We start from the raw sequence: 25,798 nt of genomic DNA on the forward strand, positions 1-25,798 counted from the left end.
AGCTCACCTCACTCCTAGCTTGTTACGGGAAAACCTGTGGGTTGGCTGGGCTCAGCAGTATGGTTCTTCTGCCCCCATGTGGTGTTGGCTGGGGTTACACCTGTGCCTGCATTCAGCTGGAGCTCATCTGTGGCTGAAATGTCCTGGATGGCTTCAAGCTCATCTCCATGTGGCTGCAGTCTCTACATGAGGTCTCTCCAGCAGGGTAGCAGGACCTCTTCGAATAGAAGCTTCGGAGAAAGAAGGAGAAAACAGGAGCTGAAACCTGTTAAGGCCTGGGTTTGGGAGTCTCAGAGTGTCACTTCTTGTGACAAAGAAAGTCACAAGACTGGCCCAAATTTAAGGGAAGGGGAAAGAGACTCTGCCTCTTGCTGGAAAGAGTGGCACATGCCCACAGGGATGGGAAAATTGCCAGTGGCAGTCTACCCCTTCCCCAAACCCCTTCCCCAACTGCCCATCTCTATCTTCTTGCTTGCTTTTCCTTCATTTTTCTTATCATTACTTGACACTATCTTAATTACTTTTGCTTATAAGCTCCATGAGAGCAAGGACTGTTTTGTTTTGTTTTGTTTTTTGTTGTTTTTTGAGACAGAGTCTTGCTCTATCACCCAAGCTGGATTGCAGTGGCACAATCTCGGCTCATGGCAACCTCTGCCTCTTGGGTTCAAGCAATTCTCATGGCTCAGCCTCCCGAGCAGCTGGGACTACAGGTGCCCATCAGGACACCCGGCTCTTCTTTTATTTATTTATTTATTTATTTATTTAGTAGTTTTAGTAGAGATGGGGTTTTGCCATGTTGGCCAGGCTGGTCTCAAACTCTTGACCTCAAGTGATCCACCCAAAGTGCTGGGATTACAGTTGTAAGCCACCATGTCTGGCCCTTTTTCTTCTTTTTTCTTATCACTACTTGACACTACCTTAATTACTTTTGTTTACTATCTATATATTTAAAAAATATATAAGCTCCACGAGAGCAAGGGCCTTCTGTGTCTTATTCATCACTGTATCAGTACCTAAAACTGTGCCTAGCACCTAAAAGACAGCCAATATTTACATAAATATTGAATATGAATCCCTGAGGACTGATTTCAGGTTTACCCAGGTTGTGGAGAGTGGAGAGAAGGTGGAGGCCACCACATGTATATATTCCTAGGGACATGCTTTAGAATTTCTAAGAGACACAGAGAGAAAGGGCAGGCAGGAAAGGAGGCTTGGGAGTGGGCAGGAGAAATGGTTCAGGGACTGTCTTTGTCACTGCTGTGTCTCCAGCCTTGACCAGCCAGGGCCTGGCTCACAGTAGGTGTCTGGAAAGCATGTGTTCAATGAATTAACTTTCTCCAAAAATCCTTCACTGACTCCATCCCCACCCCTAGGCTGGGTCAGGCACCCCCATGGCTCCCACACCTCTCTGGGCAGCTTCAACCCCATTGTGGCCACCATGGGTCATCACTGTCTGAGGACGGAGGTGTGTTCCCTTCTAGACTCAGAGTCCACAGGGTTGGTGCTGTCTCAGTCACCACTGGATCCCCAACATCAACCAAGGGGTCCTTGGAGGTAGTAAGTATACTTTGCATCAACCTCCTCTCTCTGGGGTAGAGCCGGCCCCATCATTGCTGTATTCTCACCCCAGAGGGACACAGAGTAGACACTCACAGAACACCTTCGTTGATTCTAAGATAGATTCTTTTTCCTTTTTCTTTTTCCACGTTTTCACAATTTTTTTTTAAGAGACAGAGTCTCACTGTTGCCCAGGCTAAAGTGCAGTGATGTGATCACAGGCCACTGCAGCCTTGACCGCCAGGGCTCAAGCAATCCTCTCACCTCAGCCTCCTGAGTAGCGAACCACAGGCACACACCACCATGCCTGGCTAATTAAATTTTTTGTGTGTGTGTGGAGACGGTGTCCCCCTATATTGCCCAGGGTGGTCTCAAACTCCTGGGCTCAAGAAATCCTCCTGCCTTGGCCTCCCAAAGTGTTGGGATTACAGGTGTGAGCCACTGGGTCTGCTGCAATTTTTCAAATAAGACAACTGACTGGGTACAGTGGTTCACATCTGTAATCCCACTTTGGGAGGTCAAGGCGGGGGGATCACCTGAGGTCAGGAGTTTGAGACCAGCCTGGCCAATTTGGTGAAACCCCATCTCTACTAAAAATACAACAATTAACCAGGCGTGGTGGCACGTGCCTGTAATCTCAGCTACTCGGGAGGCAGAGGCAGGAGAATTGCTTGAACCTGGGAGGCTGAGGCTGCAGTGATCTGAGATCGCGCCATTGCACTCCAGCCTGGGTGACAGAGTGAGACTCTGTCTCAATAAGTAAGTAAATAAATAAATAAAACAAGACAACAGTGAAGTTTGCTGCATCATTTGCCTCTTCCTTCACAAAAGATTTCTCTGTAGCATGCAATGCTGTTTGATAGCATTCTACCCACGGTAGAACTTTCAAAATTGAAGCCAGTCCTCTCAATCCCTGCTACTGCCTTATCAAGTAAGTTTATGTCATATCCTAAATCCCTTGTTGTCATTTTAACAATATTCACAGCATCTTCACCAGGCACAGATTCTATCTCAAGAAACCACTTTCTTTGCTCATCCATAAGAAGCAACTCCTCGTCTATTCAAGTTTGATCATGAGATTGCAGCAATTCAGTCGCATCTTCAGACTGTACTTCTAATTTTAGTTCTCTTGCTATTTCTAGCACATCTGCAGTAAATGCCTCCACCGAAGTCTTTTTTGTTGTTGTTTGTTTGTTGAGATGGAGTCTTGCTCTGTCACTCAGGATGGAGTACAGTGGCGCGATCTCAGCTCACTGCAACATCCGCCTCCCAGGTTCAAGCAGTTCTTCTGCCTCAGTCTGCCGAGTATCTGGGATTACAGATGCATACCACCATGCCCAGCTAATTTTTGTATTTTTAGTAGAGATGGGATTTTGTCACATTGGCCAGGCTGGTCTCAAACTCCTGACCTCAGGTGATCCACCTGCCTCAGCCTCCCAAAGTGCTGGGTTACAGGCATGAGCCATCATGCCCTGCCGTTGTTTTTTTTTTTTTTTTTTTTTTTTTTTTGAGACAGGGTCTGGCTCTGTGGCCCACTCTGGAGTACGGTGTTGTGGTCATAGCTCACTGTAACCTTCAACTCTTGGAATCAAGCAATTCTCCCTCATCAGCCTCCCAAGTAGCTGGAACTACAGGCATGTGTTACCACACTTAGCTAACCTTAAAAATTTTTTATAGAGATGGGGTCTCACTATATTGCCCAGGCTGGTCTCAAACTCTTGGCCTCAAGGGATCCTCCAAACTCAGCCTCTCAAAGTGCTGGGATTACAGGCGTGAGCCACCACGACTGGCCCCTATCTCGGCTTTGGACAGGCCTTCTTCACTAAGTTTAATCATTTCTAGCTTTTGATTTAAAGTGAGAGACATGTGATTCTTCCTTTTACTTGGACACTTGGAGGCCATTTTAGAGTTATTAATTGGCCTAGTTTCATTATAGTTGTGTCTCACAGAAGAGGGAGGTGCAAGGAGAAGGAGAGAGACAGGAAAATGGCTGGTCAGTGGAGCAGTCAGAACACATATAATGTTTATCAATTATGTTTGCTGTCTTCTGTGGGCACAGTTTATGGTGCCCTGAAATGATTACAATGGTAACGTCAAAGATCACGCTAGCAGAGATAATAATGATGAAAAAGTTTCACATGTTGTGAGAATTTCCAAAATGTGACACAGAGACATGAAATGAGCACGTGCTGTTGGGAAAATGGCACCAACAGGCTTGCTGGACCCAGGGTTGCCACACACTTGCAATTTGTAAAAACCACAGTATTGGCCCAGGCGGGGTGGCTCATGCCTGCAATCCCAGCACTTTGGGAGGCCAAGGCGGGAAAGTCACTTGAGGCCAGGAGTTCGAGACCAGCCTGGCCAAGACAGCGATACCCCCGTCTCTATTAAAAATACCAAAATTAGCTGGGCATGGTGGTGCACGCCTGTAGTCCCAGCTACTCGGGAGGCTGAGGTGGGAGAAGCTCTTGAACCTGGGAGGCAGAGATTGCAGTGAGCCAAGATCATACTACACACTCCAGCCTGGGCAACAAGAGTAAAACTCCGTCTCAATAAATGAATGAGTGAATGAATGAATGAATAAATAAATAAATAAAACAATAATTGGGAATGGTGGCGCGTGCTTGTTGTCCCAGCTACTTGGGAGGCAAAGGTAGTAGAGATTGCTTGAGCCCAGGAGGTGGAGATTGCAGTGAGCAGTGAGCCAAGATCACGCCACTGCACTCCAGCCTGGGTGGCAGAGCAAGACCCTCTTCTCCACCACATACCCGCCTCCCCGGCAAAAAAAAAAAAAAAAAAAAAAAAAACATAATATCTGTGAAGGACAATAAAGCTGAGTGCAATAAAATGAGGTGTGCCTGAAATTGAATTTATTATTGAATGAATGAAAGCTCTCTCTCAACTCAGGGTTTTTGCAGAGGCTTGTCCCTTAGCCTGGGATGCAACTCCCTAATGTGCCATCTGGCTCACTCCTACCCATCCTTTGGATCTCAGGTCAGGTGCCCCCTCCTCCAGGAAGCCCTCCCTGACTCCCAGGCTGAGTCAGGCATCCCCCTTTGTGCTCCCACAGCCCTCTGGGGTCCCCCATCCCAGAGCTGCCCCCTCTGTCATCATTATCTTGGGATGGATCTGACTCCACCACTGGACTCTGAGTCCTGTGGGGGCAGAACCTGGGGCTGTCTTGTTCATTGCTGTGTTTCCAGCATGCAGATAGGCAGGGTGCAACCCCTCCCTGGCTGGTGCTCTGAGGAGCTGCTGGGGGCATCCTTGGGAACATGCCAGTCTGCATCGGTGCATATGTGCAGGTGGCGGTGGCTCTCTTTCTTGGTCCACAATCATCCTGGGCCGCAATTATCTCCATTTTCTGGGTCTGGAGCCCCTGAAGCAGTGCCTGGGTTTGATGCATCTCTGGGGCCCTAGCTGCTGCAGCAGAATGAATGAGGTTCCCGAATGGAGTCAGTGGGTTTCGGGGTTTCTGTATATGTTGTCAGTGTGTAATTGTGTCTCTTAAAGTCTGCACGTCTGTGTCCCTGAATGAGGGTGTTTGTGAGGCTTTGGTAACTGTGTGTTTGTCTGAGTCTTGCTTTCCTTCAATGACTCTGTTGTTTTGTTTCGTTTAGAGACAGAATCTTGCTCAGTCACCCAGGCTAGAGTGCAGTAGCACGATTATGACTCACTGCAGCCTTGAACTCCTGGGCTCAAGCAATCCTCCTACCTCAGCCTCTTGTGTAGCTGGGACTACAAATGTGCACCACCACACCTGGCTAATTTTTTTTTTTTTAAGAGATAGGGTCTTGCTGTGTTGTCCAGGCTGGTCTCGATCTCCTGGGCTCAAGAGAACCTCCTACCTTGGCCTCCTAAATTGATGAGATTACAGGCATGAGTGAGCCATTGCGCCCACCAGCAATGACCCAATTTGTATCATCAACTTTCACACTTGTCTGGGGAACTGAGAGTCCCCGGGTGGAGGGTGGAGTGGTAGCAGGGCCAAGCCCTCGGACACCAAGCTGTGAATCTGAGAGTTTGTCCTGGGGGTGATGGAGACCATGGAGGATTTTGAACAGGTCTCAGTGTTAGAAAGATCTCTCCGGAGCCTTCAGCGGAACTGGAGGGCCCCGTGTGAGTGGGTGGTGAGCCCATGAGCAGCTGGGGTCTGGAGTCCCTGCTCCACCTCCAGGCCCCGCCCCCTGACATCACTGTTGCATTATTGCACCAAGGCTGGCTGACCAATAAGCTGCTGCTTGCTATTACAATGGGTCCTAGCAACGGCGTCTGACCTTGGGTTAACAGGGAAGGAGATCCTATCAGTGGGGAGAGTGTGAGGGGAGAGGGAGAGCCTGCAGGGCAGGTGAGTCCCCCAGGGCTCTCTCGCTGGGCCCCTGTGCATGTGCGGAGCAGGGGCTTGCGGTCCTAATCTGGACTCTCTCAGCCCAAATTCCAACCACTGACTCGTCTGCCCCTTGCTGCCAGGACCTGTTCCAGGTTCCCACTCTTCCCACCCAGACCATACTAGGGAGAGGGCACAGGCAGGAACCCTTCTGACCCAGGATAGGAGGCTCAGATCTGGAGGCAACAATGTCTTTATTTATTTATTTATTTATTTATTTATTTATTTATTTATTTATTTTTCTAAGACCGAGTCTCGCTCTGTTGCCCAGGCTGGAGTGCAGTGGCTCAATCTTGGCTCACTGCAACCTCCGCCTCCCGGGTTCAAGAGCTGGGACTACAGGCATGCGCCACAACACCTGGTTAATTTTGTATTTTTAGTAGCGATGGGGTTTCACCATGTTGGCCAGGCTGGTCTCGAACTCCTGACCTCAAGTGATCCACCCACCTCGGCCTCCCAAAGTGCTAGGATTATAGGTGGGAGCCACCATGCCCAGCCAGGAACAATGTCTTAAAGACACATTTCTGTGGGGGGTGGAGTGCGGTAGCAGAGGATGGGGTGAGGGGTGGGAGGTGAAGAGACGGGATGCAGGGGGCAAGGAGACAAGGCGGGAGGCAGGGACATGTGGCTGAAGGGAGAGTAACTCTCTAGAGGGGTGAAGGAGCCTGGGGACCTGGGTGCCTCTGGATGAGGAGGCCTCACTTGTCTTGTCTGAGCCTCAGTCCCTCTCCCTATCAACTGGGGACAGTGATCCCAGACATAAGCAGCTCTCCCAGGGCTCCCTGAAGACCTTTAGTGAGTAAATGTATTTTAGAGGTGATGGGCCAGAGGAGGGTGAGTGGGAAGGGGGAGGACCAGGGAAGCTCCTGGCGAGGAGGAGGGATCTGAGGGGGGCCATCACGACAGGAGCTCCAGGGGGATGGGAGGGGAAACTGAACCCCGGGAGGCAAGGGCTGCCATGGCAGGGCTGGGATTTCATGGAAATGACTCCTAGTGTCCAGGTGGTCCCCATGCCTGGCTTCCCGAACCCAAGGGTATCTGAACCCAAAGTCAGCCTAGGGCTAGCTGAACGGGGTTCGTGGTCATCACAGCAGCCCTGCGAGGTGGAGGGGAGTATCCCCCACAGAGCAGCTGAGGCTCAGAGAGGGCGAGGACTTGCTCAAAGTCACACAGCTAAGAATATTACTAATGATAAGTACAATGACGATGATGATGATGCCAATGACACGTGGCACCTGCCCTGAGCCAGGCGCTGTTTTATGGGCTGTTTTATGTCGTAACTCATTCAAGTGACAGAGGTCCTACAGGGTGGTTTGTCGTGATTGTAGGTATCATTCTCAGTGTACAGATGAGGACAGTGAGGGGAGAGTTAAGTAACTTGCCTCACATCACTCAGTGAGTATGTGGTGGAGCCAGGATTTGATCCCAGGCAGTCTGGCTCCGGGTCTGGGTCCCCTTCACCCCACCCTCCAATCCCAGCCGCAGCAGGAGGCAGCTGTTTCCTCTGAATGGGTCTGTGCCACAGGCCAGGAGCTGGGCTTAAGCCCTTTCCTATGCAGCCCTGGCTATGTAATTTGCAGAGCCCAGTATGAAAAGAAAATATGGGGCCCCTGGTTCAAATATTACAAAGAATTTCAGGCCAGGTATGGTGGCTCATGCCCTTAATCCCAGCACACAGAAGCCAAGGCAGGAGGACCTTGATCTCGGAAGTTCAAGCCCAGCTGGGACAACATAGTGAAACTCCCATCTCTACAAAAAGTTTTAAAAAGTAGCTGGGCATGGTGGCATGCACCTGTGGTCCCAGCTATTCAGGAGGCTGAGGTGGGAGGATTGCTAGAGCCAAGGAGATCAAGGCTGCAATGAGCCATGATTGTAGCACTGTGCTCCAGCTTGGATGACAGAGATCCTGTCTCAAACAAACAAAGAATTTCAGCCAGTGTCAGCAGAGCATTAAACCAAGCACTGGGCTACTCTAAGCACACAGCCCTCCAAGGCATGCATACACCCGGAAAACTGACCTGTGCCTAGATTACCCTGGAAACTCCAACAGTGCTCCAAGAGGCTGCTTGGTGGTCATGCCCATTACACAGAGAGGTGCTTCATTTTGCCCCTGGTCACACAGCAAGTTAGTGGCAGAAAAGGGATGTGAACCTGGGCCTGCCAGATCTCAAAGCCCTTTAACTTGTGCCAAAAATGTGTCCCCAGTTCTTGAAGGAGAAAGAGAGTTGTGGGCTTCCAGGGGGACTCCCTTCACATCCGTGATGTCTGTCTCTCCCCATCCTATGCCAAGGCCCAGGTGGTGTGAATGGCTCCCTTCTCCTCTGCAGGCGCTGAGGATCACGCATCCTGTGACTCTCCCCTGTCCCCCGCCACCCTCTGAACCACTGGCCACCATGGCTACTTCAAAGTTGCCTGTGGTGCCTGGGGAGGAGGAAACCACCATCCTCATGGCCAAGGAAAGGCTGGAGGCCCTGCGCACAGCCTTTGAGTCGGGCGACCTCCCCCAGGCCGCCTCTCACCTCCAGGAGCTGCTGGCCTCCACGGAGAGCACCCGCCTGGAGGTGGGCGTCACGGGCGAGTCGGGCGCCGGCAAGTCCTCCCTCATCAACGCCCTGCGTGGCCTGGGGGCCGAGGACCCTGGGGCGGCTCTGACGGGCGTTGTGGAGACCACGATGCAACCGTCGTCCTACCCGCACCCACAGTTCCCCGATGTGACCCTCTGGGACCTGCCAGGGGCCGGCTCTCCAGGCTGCCCGGCGGACAAGTACCTGAAGCAGGTGGACTTCAGCCGCTATGACTTCTTCCTGCTGGTCTCCCCCCGCCGCTGCGGGGCCGTCGAGACCCGCCTGGCCGCCGAGATCCTGTGCCAGGGCAAGAAGTTCTACTTTGTGCGCACCAAGGTGGACGAGGACCTGGCGGCCACACGCAGCCAGCGGCCATCGGGCTTCAGAGAGGCCGCTGTCCTGCAGGAGATCCGAGACCACTGTGCTGAGCGGCTGCGGGAGGCCGGCGTGGCTGAACCTCGCATCTTCCTGGTGTCCAACCTCTCGCCAGCCCGCTACGACTTTCCCACGCTGGTGTCCACCTGGGAACATGACCTGCCCGCCCACCGGCGCCACGCTGGCCTGCTGTCGCTCCCCGACATCTCACTGGAGGCCTTGCAGAAGAAGAAGGCCATGCTTCAAGAGCAAGTCCTCAAGACTGCCCTGGTGTTGGGCGTCATCCAGGCCCTGCCCGTGCCGGGGCTGGCGGCTGCCTACGATGATGCCCTGCTCATCCACTCGCTGCGTGGCTACCACCGCAGCTTTGGTCTGGACGAGGACTCGCTGGCCAAGCTGGCCGAGCAGGTGGGCAAACAGGCAGGTGACCTGCGCTCTGTCATCCGCTCCCCGCTGGCCAATGAGGTCTCGCCTGAGACTGTCCTGCGGCTCTATTCCCAGTCATCCGACGGCGCCATGCGGGTGGCCCGCGCCTTTGAGAGGGGCATCCCTGTGTTTGGGACGCTGGTGGCTGGCGGCATCAGCTTTGGCGCTGTCTACACCATGCTCCAGGGCTGCCTCAACGAGATGGCCGAGGACGCCCAGCGTGTCCGCATCAAGGCCCTGGAGGAGGACGAGTCGCAGCCAGAGGTCGGCTTGGAAGCGGCCGGTGACAATGGCGTGGAGAAGGGGGGGTCTGGGGAGGGAGGCAGCGAGGAAGCCCCACTCTCAACCCGCAGGAAGCTGGGCCTCCTTCTTAAGTACATTCTGGATAGCTGGAAGAAACACGACTCAGAAGAGAAATAAAGAGTGCAGCCCCGCCCCCCTGCCTCACCCACAAACTAAGTCTTAACAAAATCCAACAAACCAACAAAAAAGGCCAATGTGGTGAATGTGAGGGCTGCAGTTGCCTGGAGGGTGGGTGTGGAGGGAGCCTGCGTCCGCGGCAGGGAGGGGAGCCTGTGTCCGGGGCAGGGCAAAGGAGGGGCACTGGGGAGGGGAGGAGGGAGGCAGGTGGGCCCAGGGCCAACAGGAGTGTAGTGAAAGGGGACAGGAGTGCCCTGGGGAGGGAGGTTGGAGACATGAATGGTGGGCCCAGGGTTCCCAGGGCTTCTTGGTGGTGTCTTTCTCCCTGGTCCCCAAGGGGCCAGGAGGAATTTGTGGGGCACAGGACAGCAGGGCCAAGACAGGAGATTGTGTCCTGCTAAGGTACTATTTAATTTAATTTAATTTAATTTATTTTATTTTATTATTTTTTGAGATGGAATCTTGCTCTGTCACCCAGGCTGGAGTGCTGTGGCACGATCTTGGTTTACTGCAACCTCCACCTCCCGAGTTCAAGCAATTCTCCTGCCTCAGCCTCCCAAGTAGCTGGAATTACAGGCACACGCCACCATGTCCAGCAAATTTTTGTATTTTTGGTAGAGAGGGGGTTTCACCATGTTGGCCAGGATGGTCTTGAACTCCTGACCCCAGGTGATCCGCCCACCTTGGCCACCTAAAGTGGCGCCCGGCCTGATTTTTGTATTTTTAGCAGAGATGGGGGTTTTGCCATGTTGGCCAGGCTGGTCTTGAACTCCTGACCTTGGCCTCTCAAAGTGCTGGGATAATAGGCGTGAGCCACTGCACCTGGCCCCTGCTAAGGTACTTTAGTTTCAATCTCATATCCCTTTCTGAGAACCCAGTGTACCATAGACAGCCCCTGGGGCCTGGGATGAGCACAGTGGTGTCCAGCAGTGGCTAAACAGGTTGGGGAGAGTGGGCATCTGTGCCTGCCTGCTGCTTGGGAGCCTTGGAGGGGTGGGGGGTAGTAGGGAGAGGGAGGGCAGGTGGCCACAGGGCTCACCTCTGTGTGGTGCTTGAGGAGACAGAGAATGGCATGGGGAGAGAGTGACTGGATGTTTCCTTGAATATCGGAGGGGAGAGGAGGCTGAGAACACAACTCATGGCCTAGCATGGGTCTCACTCCAGAAGGATGGAGGGTATGTCTCAGAGCAGGAAGGCACATGGAGTTGAGACATCTGGCGTGTCTGTGATTGGGAAGAATCCTGGTCTCTCCATGACTAAAAAAAAATTTTTTTTTAGAGACAGGGTCTTGCCCTGTCGCCCAGGCTGGAATGTAGTGGCATAATCACAGCTCCCTTCAGCCTTGACTTCTTGATTTTGATGCTGTGAGTCTAAGATTGTGACACATTTGCTGAGTTTGGGGTCACCTGTCTCTGTGGGATTGGATTGGGGTGTGCGTGTGTGAATACTGGGACCTGCTGAAAGGCCCTGGGTCTTAACGTGAGGGCAACTATGTGTTGAGGTTTCTGACCAGCCTGGCCAATATGGCGAAACCTCATCTCTATTAAAAATACAAATATTAGCTGGTGTGGTGGCGCCTGCCTGTAGTCCCAGCTACTCGGGAGGCTGAGGCAGGAAAATCGCTTGAGATCTGGAGGCGGAGGTTACAGTGGGCTGAGATTGTGACCCTGCACTCCAGCCTGGGTGACAAGACTCTGCCTCAAAGAAAAAGAAAATGCTAAGTTTAGAGATTCATGTCTACATTTTTATTTTTCACTTTGACACACTCAAACCCAACTTTTCCCTGCTCAAGACCAAATTAAAAAGTAACCATAACAATAAAAGTCATAACAATGCCGAGTGTCTGAGGCATCACCAGTAATAATACTGAGAGTGTAACCACATGCCAGGCTAAGTACTTCATATTAGCTAACATTTATTCATCACTGCTAGGTACTCCTGGCTCAAAACAGCCTGGAAAAGAAGCTTCTCTTACTGTTTACATTTGGCAGTGAGAGAATGATTAACTTGCTCGGTCAGGTGTGGTGGCTCATGCCTGTAATCCCAGCACTTTGGGAGGCCGAGACGGGTGGATCACCTGAGGTCAGGAGTTCGAGACCAGCCTGACCAACATAGTGAAACCCCGTCTCAACTAAAAATACAAAAATTAGCCAGGCGTGGTGGCAGGCACCTGTAATCCCAGCTACTTGGGAGGCTGAGGCAGGAGAATCACTTGAACTGGGGAGGCAGATGTTGCAGTGAGCCAAGACTATGCCACTGTACTCCAGCCTGGGCGACAGAGCAAGACTCTTTCTGAAACAAACAAACAAAAAACTTGCCCAAGGCTGTTGTAGGAAGGTGTCAACCAGTATTTGCCCAAGCTTCTATTATCTAATTATGGCATTGCTGGAGACCATCAAAAATTAAAGGATTAGGAGCATAAGTTTTTTTTTTTTTTTTTTTTTTTTTGTTTGTTTTTTTTTTTTTTTTTTTGTGAGACAAGGTCTTGCTTTGTCATCAGGCTGGAGTACAGTCACATGATATCAGCTCATTGCAACCTCCACCTCCGCAGTTCAAGCGATTCTCCAACCTCAGCCTCCTGAGTTGCTGGGATTATAGGCATGAGCCACCGTGCCCAACTAATTTTTCTGTACTTTTAGTAGAAATGGGGTTTCACTGTGTTGGCCAGGCTGGTCTTGAACACCTGGCCTCAAGTGATCCTCCCGCCTCGGCCTCCCAAAGTGCTGGGATTACTGGTATGAACCACCATGCCCAGCGTATTTTTTCATTTAGTTAAATTCCGGTTTTTTTGTAATTTTAAAATCTAATTTCAAAGTCTTTTCTGTAGACTGTAGTCACTGTTAGGGTGAAACAGTCAATCTGAACATGTAAGTCTCAAAGTTTCACTTTGTGGCTGGGCGCAGGGCTCATACCTGTAATCCCAGTACTTTGGGAGTCCAAGGCAGCAGGATTACTTGAGGCCAGGAGTTGAAGACCAGCCTAGGCAACATGGTGAGACCCTGTCTGTACAAAAAATTAGCCAGGTATGGTGGCACATGCCTGTAGGCCTAGCTACTCAGGAGGCTGAGGTGGGAGGATCACTTGAGCCTGGGAGGTCAAGGCTGCAGTGAGCCATGATCATGCCACGGCACTCCAGCCTGGGTGACAGAATCAGATCCTATCTCAAAAAAAAAGAAAAAATAGGCTGGGCGTGGTGGGTGGCTCATGCCTTTAATCCCAGCACTTTGAGAGGCCAAGGTGGGCGGATTACTTGAGGTCAGGAGTTCAAGACCAGCCTGGCCAACATGGTGAAACCCCATCTCCACTAAAAACACACAAATTAGGCAGGCGTGGTGGCGGGCACCTGTGATCCCAGCTACTCGGGAGGCTGAGGCAGGAGAATCGCTTGAACCCCGGGGGCGGAAGTGGCAGCGAGCCGAGATCGCGCCACTGCACTCCAGCCTGGGCAACAACAGCGAAACTCTATCTCAAATAAATAAATACGAAAGATGTGAATACAGAAGTCAATGCCCTTCAGTTTGGCAGCACAGGGACTGGTGAGAAGGACTTAATATGGGCCTTTCTGGTAAGGCTGGATAGGACTCTTGTGTAGGTATCTTTTCCGATAGACAAAGTCGCCGGGCTGCAGATCATTGGGCTATAGGTCTTTGTCTCCTATGATTGTGCTGTGGAAAGATTGTTCTATCAAAGTATGATTTCTATCCATTGCTTTAATGCCTTTACTTTATTCAGGCTTTATTAATATTGGAGTATGTCTGATTCGTTTTTTTGTTTTTGTTTTGAGACAGTGTCTCCCTCTGGTGCCCAGGCTGGAGTACAGTAGCGAGATCTCAGTTCATTGCAACCTCTGCCTCCCGGGTTGAAGTGATCCTCCCATCTCAGCATCCTGAGTAGCTGGGACTACAGGTGCACACAACTACGCCCAGCTAATTTTTGTGTTTTTGTAGAGACAGGGTTTTGCCATGTCACCCAAGCTGGTCTCGAACTCCCAGACTCAAGCAATGCCCTTGCCTCAGCCTCCCAAAGTGTTAGCGTGAGCCACTGCACCCAGATGGGTATGTCTCCTTTTATCAATTAAGGGTCAAAAGCAGAGGAGCACAAGTGCATAGGATGGCCTGTGACTATTTCAAAAGGTGAAAGTTTATGAGCCCCAAAGAGTGGCCCTTAGATAATAATACCAAAGGAGGAACTTAGGTCAAGGAAGATGTAGATAAATTCTGCCAACTGGGATTTTTGTTTTTGTTTTGAAATGGAGTCTCACTCTGTCGCCTAGGCTGGAGTGCAGTGGCTTGATCCCAGCTCACTGCAACATCTGTTCCCTGGGTTCAAGCAATTCTCCTGCATCAGCTTCCCTAGTAGCTGGGATTACAGGCGTGTACCACCACACCCAGCTAATTTTTGTATTTTTAATAGGGATGGGGTTTCACCGTGTTGGCCAGGCTGGTCTTGAACTCCTGATTTCAAGTGATCTGTCTGCCTTGGCCTTCCAAAGTGCTGGGGTATGATCTGCCTGCCTCGGCCTTCCAAAGTGCTGGGGTTACAGGGGTGAGCTACCGCGCCCGGCCATCCAATCGGGTTTTTATAGTTCCACTTGTTTGTTCCACTGAGCCAGAAGATTGGGGATTGTAGACAGTGGAAATGCTGAAAAATTGGCCAAATTGAACGCACTTGTTTTATTATATGGCCAGTAGAATGGGCTCCTGATCATGATGTACTTCAAGGGGAGTTCCCTAGGTGAGAATCCTTTTTTTTCCAGAAGAATTTTGGCCACAGCTGAAGCAGTGGCTTGTCTACCAGGAAAGCCTCTACCTAATAGGAGAATGTGCAAACCATTACTAGTACATATATATATATATATAAATAGTATATATACACATATATATAGTACATATATGGTATATATACACTATATAGTACATATATAGTATATATACATATATAGTTATATATACATACATGGTATATATACTATATATAGTAGTGTATACACATATGTAGTACATATATAGTATATGTACACATATATAGTACATATATAGTATATATACACATATATAGTACATATATAGTATATATACACATATATAGTATATATATACACCTACCCACATACACATGGAAGTGGGTAGTTGGATAAAATCCATTTGCCAAACCTTGAAGGGCCTATTAGGTAGATAAAAATGTCCAGGATCATTTTCCTGAGTTAAACTTACGGCAGGCAGCAGAAGTCAAATAGGCTTTTTTTTTTTTTTTTTGGCCGTGTTTTTTTTTTGTTTGTTTGTTTTTTGAGAGAGGGTCTCACTCTGTCACCCAGACTGGAGTGCAGGGGCATGATCTCCGCTCACTGCAGCCTTGATCTCCTGAGCTCAGGTGACTCTCCCACCTCAGCCTCTCCAGCAGTTGAAACTACTTCTTTGATATTTTTAGTGGAGACAGGGTTTCGCTGTGTTGCCCAGGCTGGTCTTGAACTCCTGGACTCAAGCAATCGGCCCGCCTCGGCCTCCCAGAGTTCTGGGATTACAGGCCCGAGAGCCACCGCACCTAGCCAGTACAGCTTCTTTTAATGTCACTCCCCCTAATATTGTTTCATAAAATAATTTGTAAGTTCCCCAGTGAGTCAAATTATGTACTGTAGTTAACAACATTGAGTTGCAGAAAACTAGTTATCAGGCCTAAACTATAGCTTTTTTTTTTTTTTCCCCAAATCATTGAACTAGCAGCGTGATCTTTCCAATTTTGTTTTTTGGTTTCTGGTGCCCACTTTTGTGCATCTTTGGTAATCATTTTTAGATCATCTTTTGGTGGCTCTTTTAGCTGGGCCACGAGAGAGATTTGAGGAACCGAACCTTTAACAGCAGCATCCTTTGTGGCGTATCAGACAAAGCTGTTTCCTCTAGCTTCCGGAGAGGCTCAGCTTGAATGTCCGGAAGTTTCCATAATAGCCAAGGCAGCTGGCAGCTGGATGGCATCCAGTAAGTCCTGTACATAGGATCCATTTTTAATTTGATCTCCAGTGGAAGTGAGGAAACCCCTTCATTTCCATAGCAGTCCAAAATCAGGAGCAACCCCAAAGGCATATGTACTATCTGCATAGAGTAACAGATTGCCCTTTCACGAGGCCAGCCCAGGTAAGGGCAGTGAGTTTAGTTTGTTGGGCAGAAGTAGCCACAGGGGCTAGGCGCAGCAGCTCACACCTATAATCTCAGCACTTTGGGAGGCCGAGGTAGGCAGATCACTTGAGGTCAGGAGGTCAGGACCAGACTGGCCCACATGACGAAACCCTGTCTCTACTGAAAATACAAAAAAATTGGCCGGGCATGGTGGTGGGTGCCTGTAATCCCAGCTACTCGGGAGGCTGAGATAGGAAAATTGCTTGAATCCAGTGGGCAGAGGTTGCAGTGAGCTGAGATTGTGCCACTGTACTCCAGCTTGGGCGACAGAGCAAGACTCCATCTCAAAAGAAAAAAAAAAAGTAGCCACAGATAAGGGGGCGGCTTCAGCAACTTTGAAGGACGTGGTAACTACATATCTTGCACAGTTTTTACCATTGTCATCTTTCAGATACGATCCATCCATATCCATAGTTCAGCTAGTTCAGCATTATCTAGTGGAAATTCTTTAAACATTTTTAGGGAATCAAAAGATAGTGTCAAACAGTCATGGAGAGCCGTGTGCGGTGGCTCACACCCATAATCCCAGCACTTTGGGAGGCTGAGGTGGGCGGATCAACTGAGGTCAGGAGTTCGAGACCAGCATGCCAACATATAGTGAAACCCCATCTCCACTAAAAATACAAAAAATTTAGCCAGGGGTGGTGGCAGGCACCTGTAATCCCAGCTACTCGGGAGGCTGAGGCAGGAGAATCACTTGAACCCGGGAGGCCGGAGGTTGCAGTGAGCCTAGATTGCACCATTGCACTCCAGCCTGGGCAACAGAGATAGACTCTGTTTCAAATTTAAAAAAAAAAAAAAAAAAAAAAAAGCAAAGAACCTGTGGACCTATGCCTGTATTCCTTTAGACTTTCCCATGGTGGTTGTGGATGGCTATTTTAAAGAAAACATGCTTGAAGCGGGAACTTATTTACATGGCTCTGATGTTGACTGACCATCCCATAGGACCATGGTCAGCCACTGTAGGATGTTGTTGGGTTTTGGGTTGGTGAGATGAAGAACAGGTGGGCTAAACTGCAAGCCACAAGGGGAAGGGGAAGTTTTAATGAGGCTAAGGTGAGGTTTTCACTGGGTTTCAAACAATGTGTGTCAGGCCTAAAAGTGGATGCCAAGGCAGCAAGTATATTGTAACACATTTATGACAGGCATGCAAAGGGATTGGAGAATGGGTAACTCAGGGTGAAAATACTCCCTCACCTGTTCTGCTGAGGGTCACCAAGTTTTGAAGCTGGAGAACTAGGAATCAGGCAACCTACGGGGCAAGTACAGCCCAGCCAGCCCTCAGCCAGTTCAAGAGACTGATGCTATCATGAGAGGTGGCGAGGGCTCTGACAGAGGCCTGCAAGGTGTGGAATCTGCCAGCAGTTGCTGCCAAGTTGCAGGCCACATTTTGTTCACTGGAGAATGTCAGGGTGCACATTGGCACTACCAGGGCCACAGGCTCAGGCAAGTTGACCTATCAACACCATGAGGGGCTACGAAATGAAGACCCCAACTCAGCCTGCATGGGTGTGATAGAAATGGCTGTGGACCCTACAGCCTACCTGCATCCACAGTCATCATCAGACCCTCCAGGCATAGGCATGCCCACTTTCCAGGCTAACAAGTACCTCCAGCAGGTGCTGCTGGACCGTTACAACCTCATTATCATTGCATCCGAGCATTTGACCACCAACCATGCCCAGCTGGCTGGCGAGATCCTGCAGCAGGGCGTTTCTCCTTCCTTTGTTCCAAGATGGAGTTTGCCACCCCCACAGCTGCCACCCCAGCACCTTCTCTGAGGAGAGTGGGCTCAGCCAGATCCTGGATGGCTGTCGACAGTAGCTGGAGGGTCAGGCAAAGGCTCTGGGGGACTGGTGGCAGAGAAGGAGGGCCTGGACCCTTGAGAGACTGCCTACCTCTTCACCTTCACCTTCCAGCACAGGCCCAGAGTGGGAAAAGGTGTCACCCCAGGTACCATCACATGACTGAACTAGACTCCACAGTGAAATAATGCTTTTCAGTTGCCATTCCCTAGGAGTCGGCACTTCTCAGTCACTGGTGACAGAGACCAATCACGTGCATTAAGGAGAAAAAAGAGGATGTATTGGCTCATGTATCTGCAAAGTTAGAGGACTGCAAAATGCTACGTGGCCAATGCAGACCTGGCACCTGTGGATGATGGTGGCATCTAACATTTATTGAGGCTCAGCATAGGTCAGGCACTGATATGGTTTGGATCTGTGTCCCCACCAAATCTCATGTCAAATTGTAGTCCCCACTGTTGGAGGTGGGGCGTGCTGGGAGGGACTGGATCATGGGGATGGTTTCACATGAATGGTTTAGCACCAACCCCTTGGTACTGTCCTCACGACAGTGAATTCGTTCTGTGAGATCTGGTTGTTTCGAAGTGTATGCCACCTCCCCTCTCTCTTGTCCCTGCTCTGGGCATGTGAAGTACCTGCTCCCACTTCACCTTCTGCCATGATGATGTTTCCTGAGGCCTCCTCGGAAGCCGAGCAGATGCCAGCACCATGCTTCTGGTACAGCCTGCAGAACTGTGAGCCAATTAAACCCCTTTTCTTTATAAATTACCCAGTCTCAGGTATTTCTTTACATCAAGGCAAGAACCGACTAAAACAGACACAATTATCGTGAACTCAATCACCACAACACCTCTAGGAAGTAGGTACAATCATCACCTTATTTTGCAGACAAAACAGATGCCCAGCAAGCTTTGGCAACTTGTCCAACGCCCCACAGGTGGTAGATGGCGAAGCTGGGATGTGAACATACGCAGCCTGGCTGCAGGGCTGACATTCTTAAGCCAAGTGCTGTGCTCGTGACAGGTGCTTGAGCCCAGGCAGCTGCCAGCATCACATGGCCTGCTCCCATGTAGAAGCTGATTGAGCGGTGTTCGTTTCCTGCAGCGGAGGGTGAGAAGGATACCGACGTATTCCTGTGTCTGAATTGAAAAGGGTGAGTTCCACCTGCTGGGAATGATGGTGAAGGGACTGGAGAGCCACAAGCAGCAAGCATTCCTGGTGGCCAGGCCTATCTTACAGCCCATCCTAGAGCAAAAGACCTCCCTGTGGCAGCCTATCTAGCTGGTATCGACAGTGGCCTGCCAGCAACATCAGCCTGAGTCCTCTACTGGGTGTAAAGGCGGTGGCAGGTGACCTGTACATACCTACCCACTGTTCAGAAGGCTACTGCCAGTGTGACTCCTCTGTCAAACTGCCTCAACGGGCCAGCCCCTGCACAAAACCCTGGAGGTGGGACAGGGCCTTCGGACCAAGGTCACCAGATCACCACAGTGCTGGTGGTGGAAATGCTAGGCTGGGTTTCCAGAGGTGCCTCCTTTCACCCATCCTGGGCACCCTGGTCACCTGCAGCACCTCCTTCACCACCATCTACCGCACGCTTCACACGGCCTGGATTTGGCAGCCAGGGAAACCAAGTGTGCTGATTCAGACCTTCCTTGGCAACACTGGCCACAAGATCACAAGTGAATCCAATCGACAATCTCAGCCCTGAGCTGGGCCAGCAGGAGGTGGCAGGTTAGGGCTGGGAGGACACAGTTCTACCTGTCCCCAGCCGTGTGCTGAAAGGGGCTGGGACGAAGAAACTGAAGCTCCTGCTCTCCTGGACTGAGACGCGTGCTGTCTTGCCTTGGGTCTCCCATCCTTCTCTGGCTGTTGCCCCCACCACCTTTCCTACTCTGGCAAACCCCCAAATCAACCAGCAGGCAGACCCCCTGGGGAAGTAGGGGTGGGGATGAGACACGGGGCAGAAGTTTTGACGAGGCAGGGAAGAGTTCAGTTATCTAGCTGGAGAGGATGGTCAGGAGGGTTCGGTATAGACCACAACAGTGGGGCAAAGGATTTAGAAGCATTTCGGTAAGAGGGCAGTGAATGTCACAGCTGTGACGGGCCTTGAGGATGACCTTAATGTTGAAATAATGGCCAGGGGAGGGGAGGCTCCTTGCCTACTATGGTCAGTCAGGAAGTGGCCATGCCAGAGCCTGTGCTGGGCCTCCTACCTCCCAGGCCTCAGCCCTCTGTAGAGACTGGCATTCTGTCCACTTCTGGCCTGACCTTCTCTGGCCCTACTGAGCGCTTTCTTCACGGACCACCCTGCCCTTCCCCACTTCAGTTGTTTCTCAAAAGGCCCCGGATCCCTATGGTATGACACACCAGGGCTGTATGGGATAGTTGAAAGCAGGACGAAACCAGGGAGACAAAGATGTGCCACAGGTTGGAGGGGCACGGGGAGGGCAGTGGCTGAACAGACTCAGCTAGCTGGACTGGAGCTGACTGCTTTACTGAACGGTGGATTAATTTGGGGTGGCGAGACCAAATTGGAGACATACTTTGGGAAACCTCAAACTAAGATTATGCACTGTATTTAACTGAGCAGATGAGGGTCGGTACTGTACCAAATCGGAGAATGGATTTAACTGAGGGTAGGTTCTGGGTTTACATTAAAGGTAGGGGTTGCTGTTTCTAAGCAAAAAGAGGTTTATGAGAGGAAAGTCACTGTATTTAACCAACAGAAGGCACAGTCTGTACAGGTGAGGCATGGTACTTGGATTAAGGGTAAGTACTTACTACCTTTAAGGACAAGTTCTGTTTTTTAAACCAAAAATAAGCATTGTATTTTTTTTTTTTTTTTTTTTTTGAGATGGAGTCTCTCTGTTGCCCAACCTGGAGTGTGCAGTGGCGTGATCTTGGCTCACTGCAACCTCTGCCTCCCAGGCTCAAGCAGTCCTCAAGTAGCTAGGATTACAGGCATGCACCACCACGCTCAGCTAATTTTTTTTGTATTTTTAGTAGAGACGGGGTTTCACCATGTTGGCCAGGCTGGTCTTGAACTCCTGACCTCAAGTGATCTGCCTGCCTTGGCTAGGATTACAGGCATGAGCCACCATGCCCGGCCAGGCATTGTATTCAACTGGGCATTTAACTCAAAGGCAGGCAACTGTCTTTAAGTGAGAGCAGAAGACACCAGGGTAGTTGCTGTATCAGCTGCACAGTGTATTTTCCCATCCAAAACATACACAGGGGAGGCGTGATGCCACCCCCAGAAACAGAATAACCCCTTCTAGGGACTTCCTTCTTAGCGGAGACTGGTCTCCATCTGTTCCCCACAACTCTATGACCCACAGTGAATGTGGCCCTGAGGAAAGCTTGTTCAGACTCCAATGGGTAGTCAGGGGATGATCTGTCCACAAGGGCTGGGCGTCCAATTTGTCCTGCTTCCCAGAGCTGCATGTTGGATAGGAGTAAATGGAATACAAGAACAGACTTGCATGACTGTGTTTATTTGAACCACCAGATCTGCTCCAATAAAGAGCTCTCCAGACCCTGCCTCACCTTACAGGGAAGGGCTTAGAGTCAGGGAAGAGGGACCTGTTGCTCCTGTCCCTGAAAAAGGAAGTCAAGATGGAGCCAGGGTTTCCTGGTGCCCATTCAGACTCCTCCCACTGCTTGTCCCTGTGGAGGACGTAGGATGGACCGCCCCATCTCAGGCTGGGGTGGGGGGAATCGCTCACAGTCACCCCCTGAACAGCCCCCAACTGAGGGTGGGGGACCTGGCCCTGGACACCTCATGTCTCTGGGCCGGGAAGCCACGATCCCTCATCCATCAGGCCTGTTGCCGCTCTCCACCCCGGTGGGGGACGGACGTTTGTGCTCCCTCGCCGTCCACTGGGGACCCAGGAGGTCCCCTGCGTGACATTCCTCTCCTTGGCCTCAGGCCAGCAGACGGCTGTACTCTGCCAAAGCAGAGGACTTTTTCACCCCATCCCAGATCCGGGCAGCGTAGTGGAACCTGTGAGAGGAGGTCAACAGTCGGGGCTGCCTGGCCGGGGCTCCCCGAGCCCAGCACAACCCTGGACAGGTGGCAAAACTGAGACCCCTTTTCTGACCTGAGATGTGACTCTGAACCTCTTGGAGCCCAATCTCCTCAACAGGGATACAGGGAGGATCCTGACAGTGATGGGAGGTGGCCCCACTTTTCTTAGCTCACCCAGGTTAAGCGAAGCTGAAGGTTCCAGGGCTTGGACTAAGACCTCAAGTCTCCACCACCTAAACTTCTCCCACCGCTGGCTTTGTGGGTAAGGGTTCAGTTTCCACCTCCCTCCAGCCTCTTACGACACAGAAAACACCTAACAGCAGCTGCACAACCCACAACCTTCCCCCCTCCCCTCTGGGTCCTGGTTTAGACAAACGGCAGGAGCAGAGCTGGGACGCAAAGCTCTGCCCCATCTCTGCCCGACAAGCCCCGAGGGGCTTCCTGCTGCTTTGTCTGCACTCCTGACCCCTTCCAGGCACAGCCAACTGCAGATGTGGGAGCCAAGGTAGAGAGGCTGCACCCAGTCAAGCTATTTAGCTTTCCAATTTTTCTCTTTGAAGTAAGATGAGGGAGACCTGGACTCATATGCTGAGGGCTCTGGACAAAGAAGTCATGTAAAGTAGGGGCCACAGAGGTAGGGCAGGGCCAAGCGAAAGCAGGGAGAGAAAGCCACAGGCAGGAACCAAGGCAAATGCAGAAGTGTAGACAATGAGACCTTGATGGCTTTCTGGTTCCCATCTCCTGAAGGGCCCTGTTTTCTGCGATCAGGTCCCTGGAATAAATCTTCCTTAAGCTAAATCCGGTCACTGGTCCTACTCCCAGCAATCAAATGACTCCTAGCCACAGATTTGCGACCTTGCTATGTAACACTTTTCTCTGAGCCTAAATTTCCCCACCAGGAAAACTGGTGACAAGGACCTACATGATGCTGGCTGATGAGGAAGATTCAAAGTCACACGAAACAGCATGTTGCTGCGTGGGTGAGATGCTTACAAGACAGTAGCAATCATCACTGTTCCAGAAAAGGAACCTGAGATCTGGAGAGGAGGGGCTTCATGAGGTCATGCCGATCTAAGAGATGCCCCCTTCTCTCTACACCAGGGTGAGGTGCCTCAAATTGACTCCCTCTGCAAAGAGCTCTTACCAGTTCTTCTCGGTGAGGATTGTGTGTGACAGCTGTGGCCGGGCCATGGACATCACTTGGCTCCGGAGCTTGCTTACCAAGGACTGGAAACTGGGGTGGCCGCGATACCCAGGCAGCAGGGAGAAGAGTGGGCTGGAACTAGGCCCTGGAAAGTTAGGGCAGGGAGGGTAAGAGGGATAGACTGCCAGGGTCTTTCTCCCAGGTAACAGCATCCTGGGCTTCAATGAGCACCTGAGAGTTGAGCCCCAGCCGAGCTCTTCCTGTACTTTCATGACTCTGAAACACACTCCTCATAAAGGGTCCATGCACCCCGGGAACGAACCAGGGTCTTCTCTCAGACCAGGTAGGCTCCACACTGCTCCCAAACCAGGGCAACCCATGTTGCCTCCTAGACCAGGGGGTGCTGGGTCTCTCTCCAATTAGCACAGGACTTGTCTCTCCATGAACCCATTGAGGGTAACTGTACCTGCTCTTGGTGGGTTTTCACTCTCTGCTTCACTGTCCATGAAGGGTACCAGGAATAAGTTGACCTCAGAGTCCAGGAAGTCAGGTGGAAGCCCCGGGAAGACATTGCATTGTAACATGGACAGAGTCCCTGGAGGAGAAAATGCTTCAGCCTTCAGGTACCATGTTGTGGGTTTTGGGGGGTGGGAATCGTTGACAGGCAGGATCAGGAGGCTAGTCTGGGGGTAGAGACTGACCCACGGGGCTGGATCAGGAAATCAGGAGGCTGTTGACTAGCTTGGGGGGTGATCTGGGAACCCTCACCCTTGTAACGCAGGTGGGAGTGGGCCATGAGCTGGTCGATCATCAGATGCATCTGCCGCAGCTTCCGAGGACAGAAGTCCTCTCGGCGAGCTTTGTTCTGCAAGAAGACTGAGGGTGGGAAGAGACGGGCCCTGTGAGGCAGACAAGGCTTGGCTTCATGGACTCCCCTTTCTCACCCCAAAGACCTGCTATTACCCCTGAGTTCAGATCACTGTGTAAATATTTATGCAACTTCACTTCAGCACCAGGCTCTGCTTAGGGCAATGCTGGGGACCCAGAGGTGAGTCAGATCTGGTTTCTGCCCCTAGTCTCTTTGAGGCCCTAGCAAGGGATCATAAAATGAGCTGGGTCTTTGCAGAACAGTGGAGCGGAGAAAGCATGAAACAGGCAAAGGAACGACATGTGCAAAGGCTGGAGGAGGGAGAACAGGTGGATGGGGTCACTCAGATGAACCCAATCTAATATTCATTTCCTGAGCTGGGAGATTCCACGGACCCAGATATAGGCAGACCTGGGGCCTGTCCCATTCCCATCACAGAGCCAGATACAGGCTCAGGGGGTCATGCCCTCAACTGTCAGGGTGGACCAGGGCAGTGGGAACTTGGGAGGAAGGAGCAGCTAATCCTTTTTGACTTCACTCCTCACAACTCTCAAAAGTGCTCCACCCAGAACTCCACTCCTTCCCTGTCTCTCCCCACCTCTCCAGCATGCTCCTGACCTTCAGCCCCTCATTCTTCCTCCTGCCCACCCCTCCAGCCCCCAGAAAGCCTCTCACCCAGGTGGGGGTAGTACTCGGTGCCTTCATCGGAGCCTGATGAGCTGCTGGACTCGTGGCTGGGGGATGGGGTGGAGGGCTTCACCATCTCTGCTGTCTGCAGGAACCTTGGGGTTTGGGGTGAGTGGCTGTTGCTCCTGCACTTGCACCCCAGGTCCCACAGCCTGGGACAGGGGCTTCCTTTGAGATTCTGATGAAAGCTACAGCCATGCTCAGAAAAATACCGTAAACACACTATGTTTCTCACAATTTCAGAGAATTCAGAGATAATCCTCTCGGATACCAATCCATGGACTTACATCAACTGTATAAATTCTTTATGAGTTTACCCTATTTTTTTTTTTTTAAAAAAGATCATTTTTTAGAGCAGTTTTAGGTTTACAGCAAAACTGAGCAGAAAGCAGGTAGAATTCCCACACACCCCCTGCACATGCACAGCCTCCCTGACTATCATCTCCAACCTGAATGGTTCATTTGTCAAGACTCACAAAGCTGCATTGACACATCATTATCACCCAAAATCCCTGTTTACATCAGGGATCACTCTTGGTGCTGTACATTCTACAGGTTTGGACAAATGTATAAGGGTGTGTGTCTGCCATTATAGCATCACAAAGAGTAGTTTCACTGCCCTAAAAATCCTCTGTACTCTCCCTATTCATCCCTCCCTCCCTCCAACCCCTAATCTTTTCACTGTCTCCATAGTTCTGCCTTATCCAGACTGTCTGTATAGCTGGAATTACAAGTATATAGCGTTTTCAGATTGGTTTCACTTAGTCTGCATCTAATGATCCTCTATGTCTTTTCATGGTTAGACAGCTCATTTCTTTTTAGTGCTGAACAGTATTCCATTGTCTAGATGTGCCACTGATTATTTCTCCATTCAATTTACTGAAAGACATCTTGGTTGTTTCCAAGTTTTGGCAATTATGGATACAGCTGCTATAAATATCTGTGTGGCTGGGCATGGTGGCTCACACCTGTCATCTCAGCACTTTGGGGGGCTGAGGCGGGCAGACCACCTGAAGTCAGGAGTTCAAGACCAGCCTGGCCAACATTGTGAAACCGTGTCTCTAGTAAAATACAAAAATTAGCCAGGCATGGTGACATACACCTGTAGTCCCAGCTATTTGGGAGGCTGAGGCAGAAGTGCTTGAACCTGGGAGGCAGAGGTTGCAGTGAGCCAAGATTGTGCCACTGTACTCCAGCCTGGGTGACAGAGCGAGACTCCATCTCAAAAAAAAAAAAAAAAAAAAAAAATGTGTGTAGGTTTTTGAGTGGATATAAATTTTCAGTTTGTTATTTTAAAATAATTGTTTCAAATAGGTAAGAGTACACAAATCTGTTTTCTAAGGTAAAGGATATTGGGATCTGCTA

General features: G+C 50.7%; 2 protein-coding genes across 8 annotated transcripts in view; one reads left to right on the top strand and one right to left on the bottom strand.

Moving 5' to 3' along the window:
- The window catches only part of LOC105463843 (SMG9 nonsense mediated mRNA decay factor), a 46,131-nt gene continuing 20,333 nt past the window's right edge, over positions 1 to 25,798 (bottom strand). For 2 of the 6 annotated variants that reach the window (XM_011711239.2, XM_071087044.1), the window contains exons 10-14: positions 24,422 to 24,528; positions 23,647 to 23,754; positions 23,345 to 23,473; positions 22,879 to 23,023; positions 21,183 to 21,710 (exon numbers count right to left, since the gene is read on the bottom strand). In XM_011711239.2, the coding sequence (XP_011709541.1) occupies positions 21,632 to 21,710; positions 22,879 to 23,023; positions 23,345 to 23,473; positions 23,647 to 23,754; positions 24,422 to 24,528 (568 nt within the window). In that variant the 3' untranslated portion in view covers positions 21,183 to 21,631. The other 4 variants (XM_071087042.1, XM_071087043.1, XM_011711236.3 and 1 more) reach the window with 4 other exon arrangements.
- Positions 5,778 to 9,800, top strand: LOC105463842 (immunity related GTPase cinema). 2 transcript variants are annotated; one of them, XM_011711234.3, is made up of 2 exons: positions 5,778 to 5,905; positions 8,272 to 9,800. In XM_011711234.3, exon 2 carries the CDS (start codon positions 8,338 to 8,340, stop codon positions 9,727 to 9,729), a length of 1,392 nt encoding a protein of 463 aa, XP_011709536.1. In that variant the 5' UTR covers positions 5,778 to 5,905; positions 8,272 to 8,337; the 3' UTR covers positions 9,730 to 9,800. The 2 variants fall into 2 exon arrangements, with proteins under 2 accessions (XP_011709536.1, XP_011709537.1); XM_011711235.3 differs by having other exon boundaries at positions 5,818 to 5,905; positions 8,235 to 9,785.

The sequence above is a fragment of the Macaca nemestrina genome, chromosome 20 (genome assembly GCF_043159975.1).
Source record: "Macaca nemestrina isolate mMacNem1 chromosome 20, mMacNem.hap1, whole genome shotgun sequence".
In the NCBI taxonomy this organism is placed as follows: Eukaryota; Metazoa; Chordata; class Mammalia; order Primates; family Cercopithecidae; genus Macaca; species Macaca nemestrina.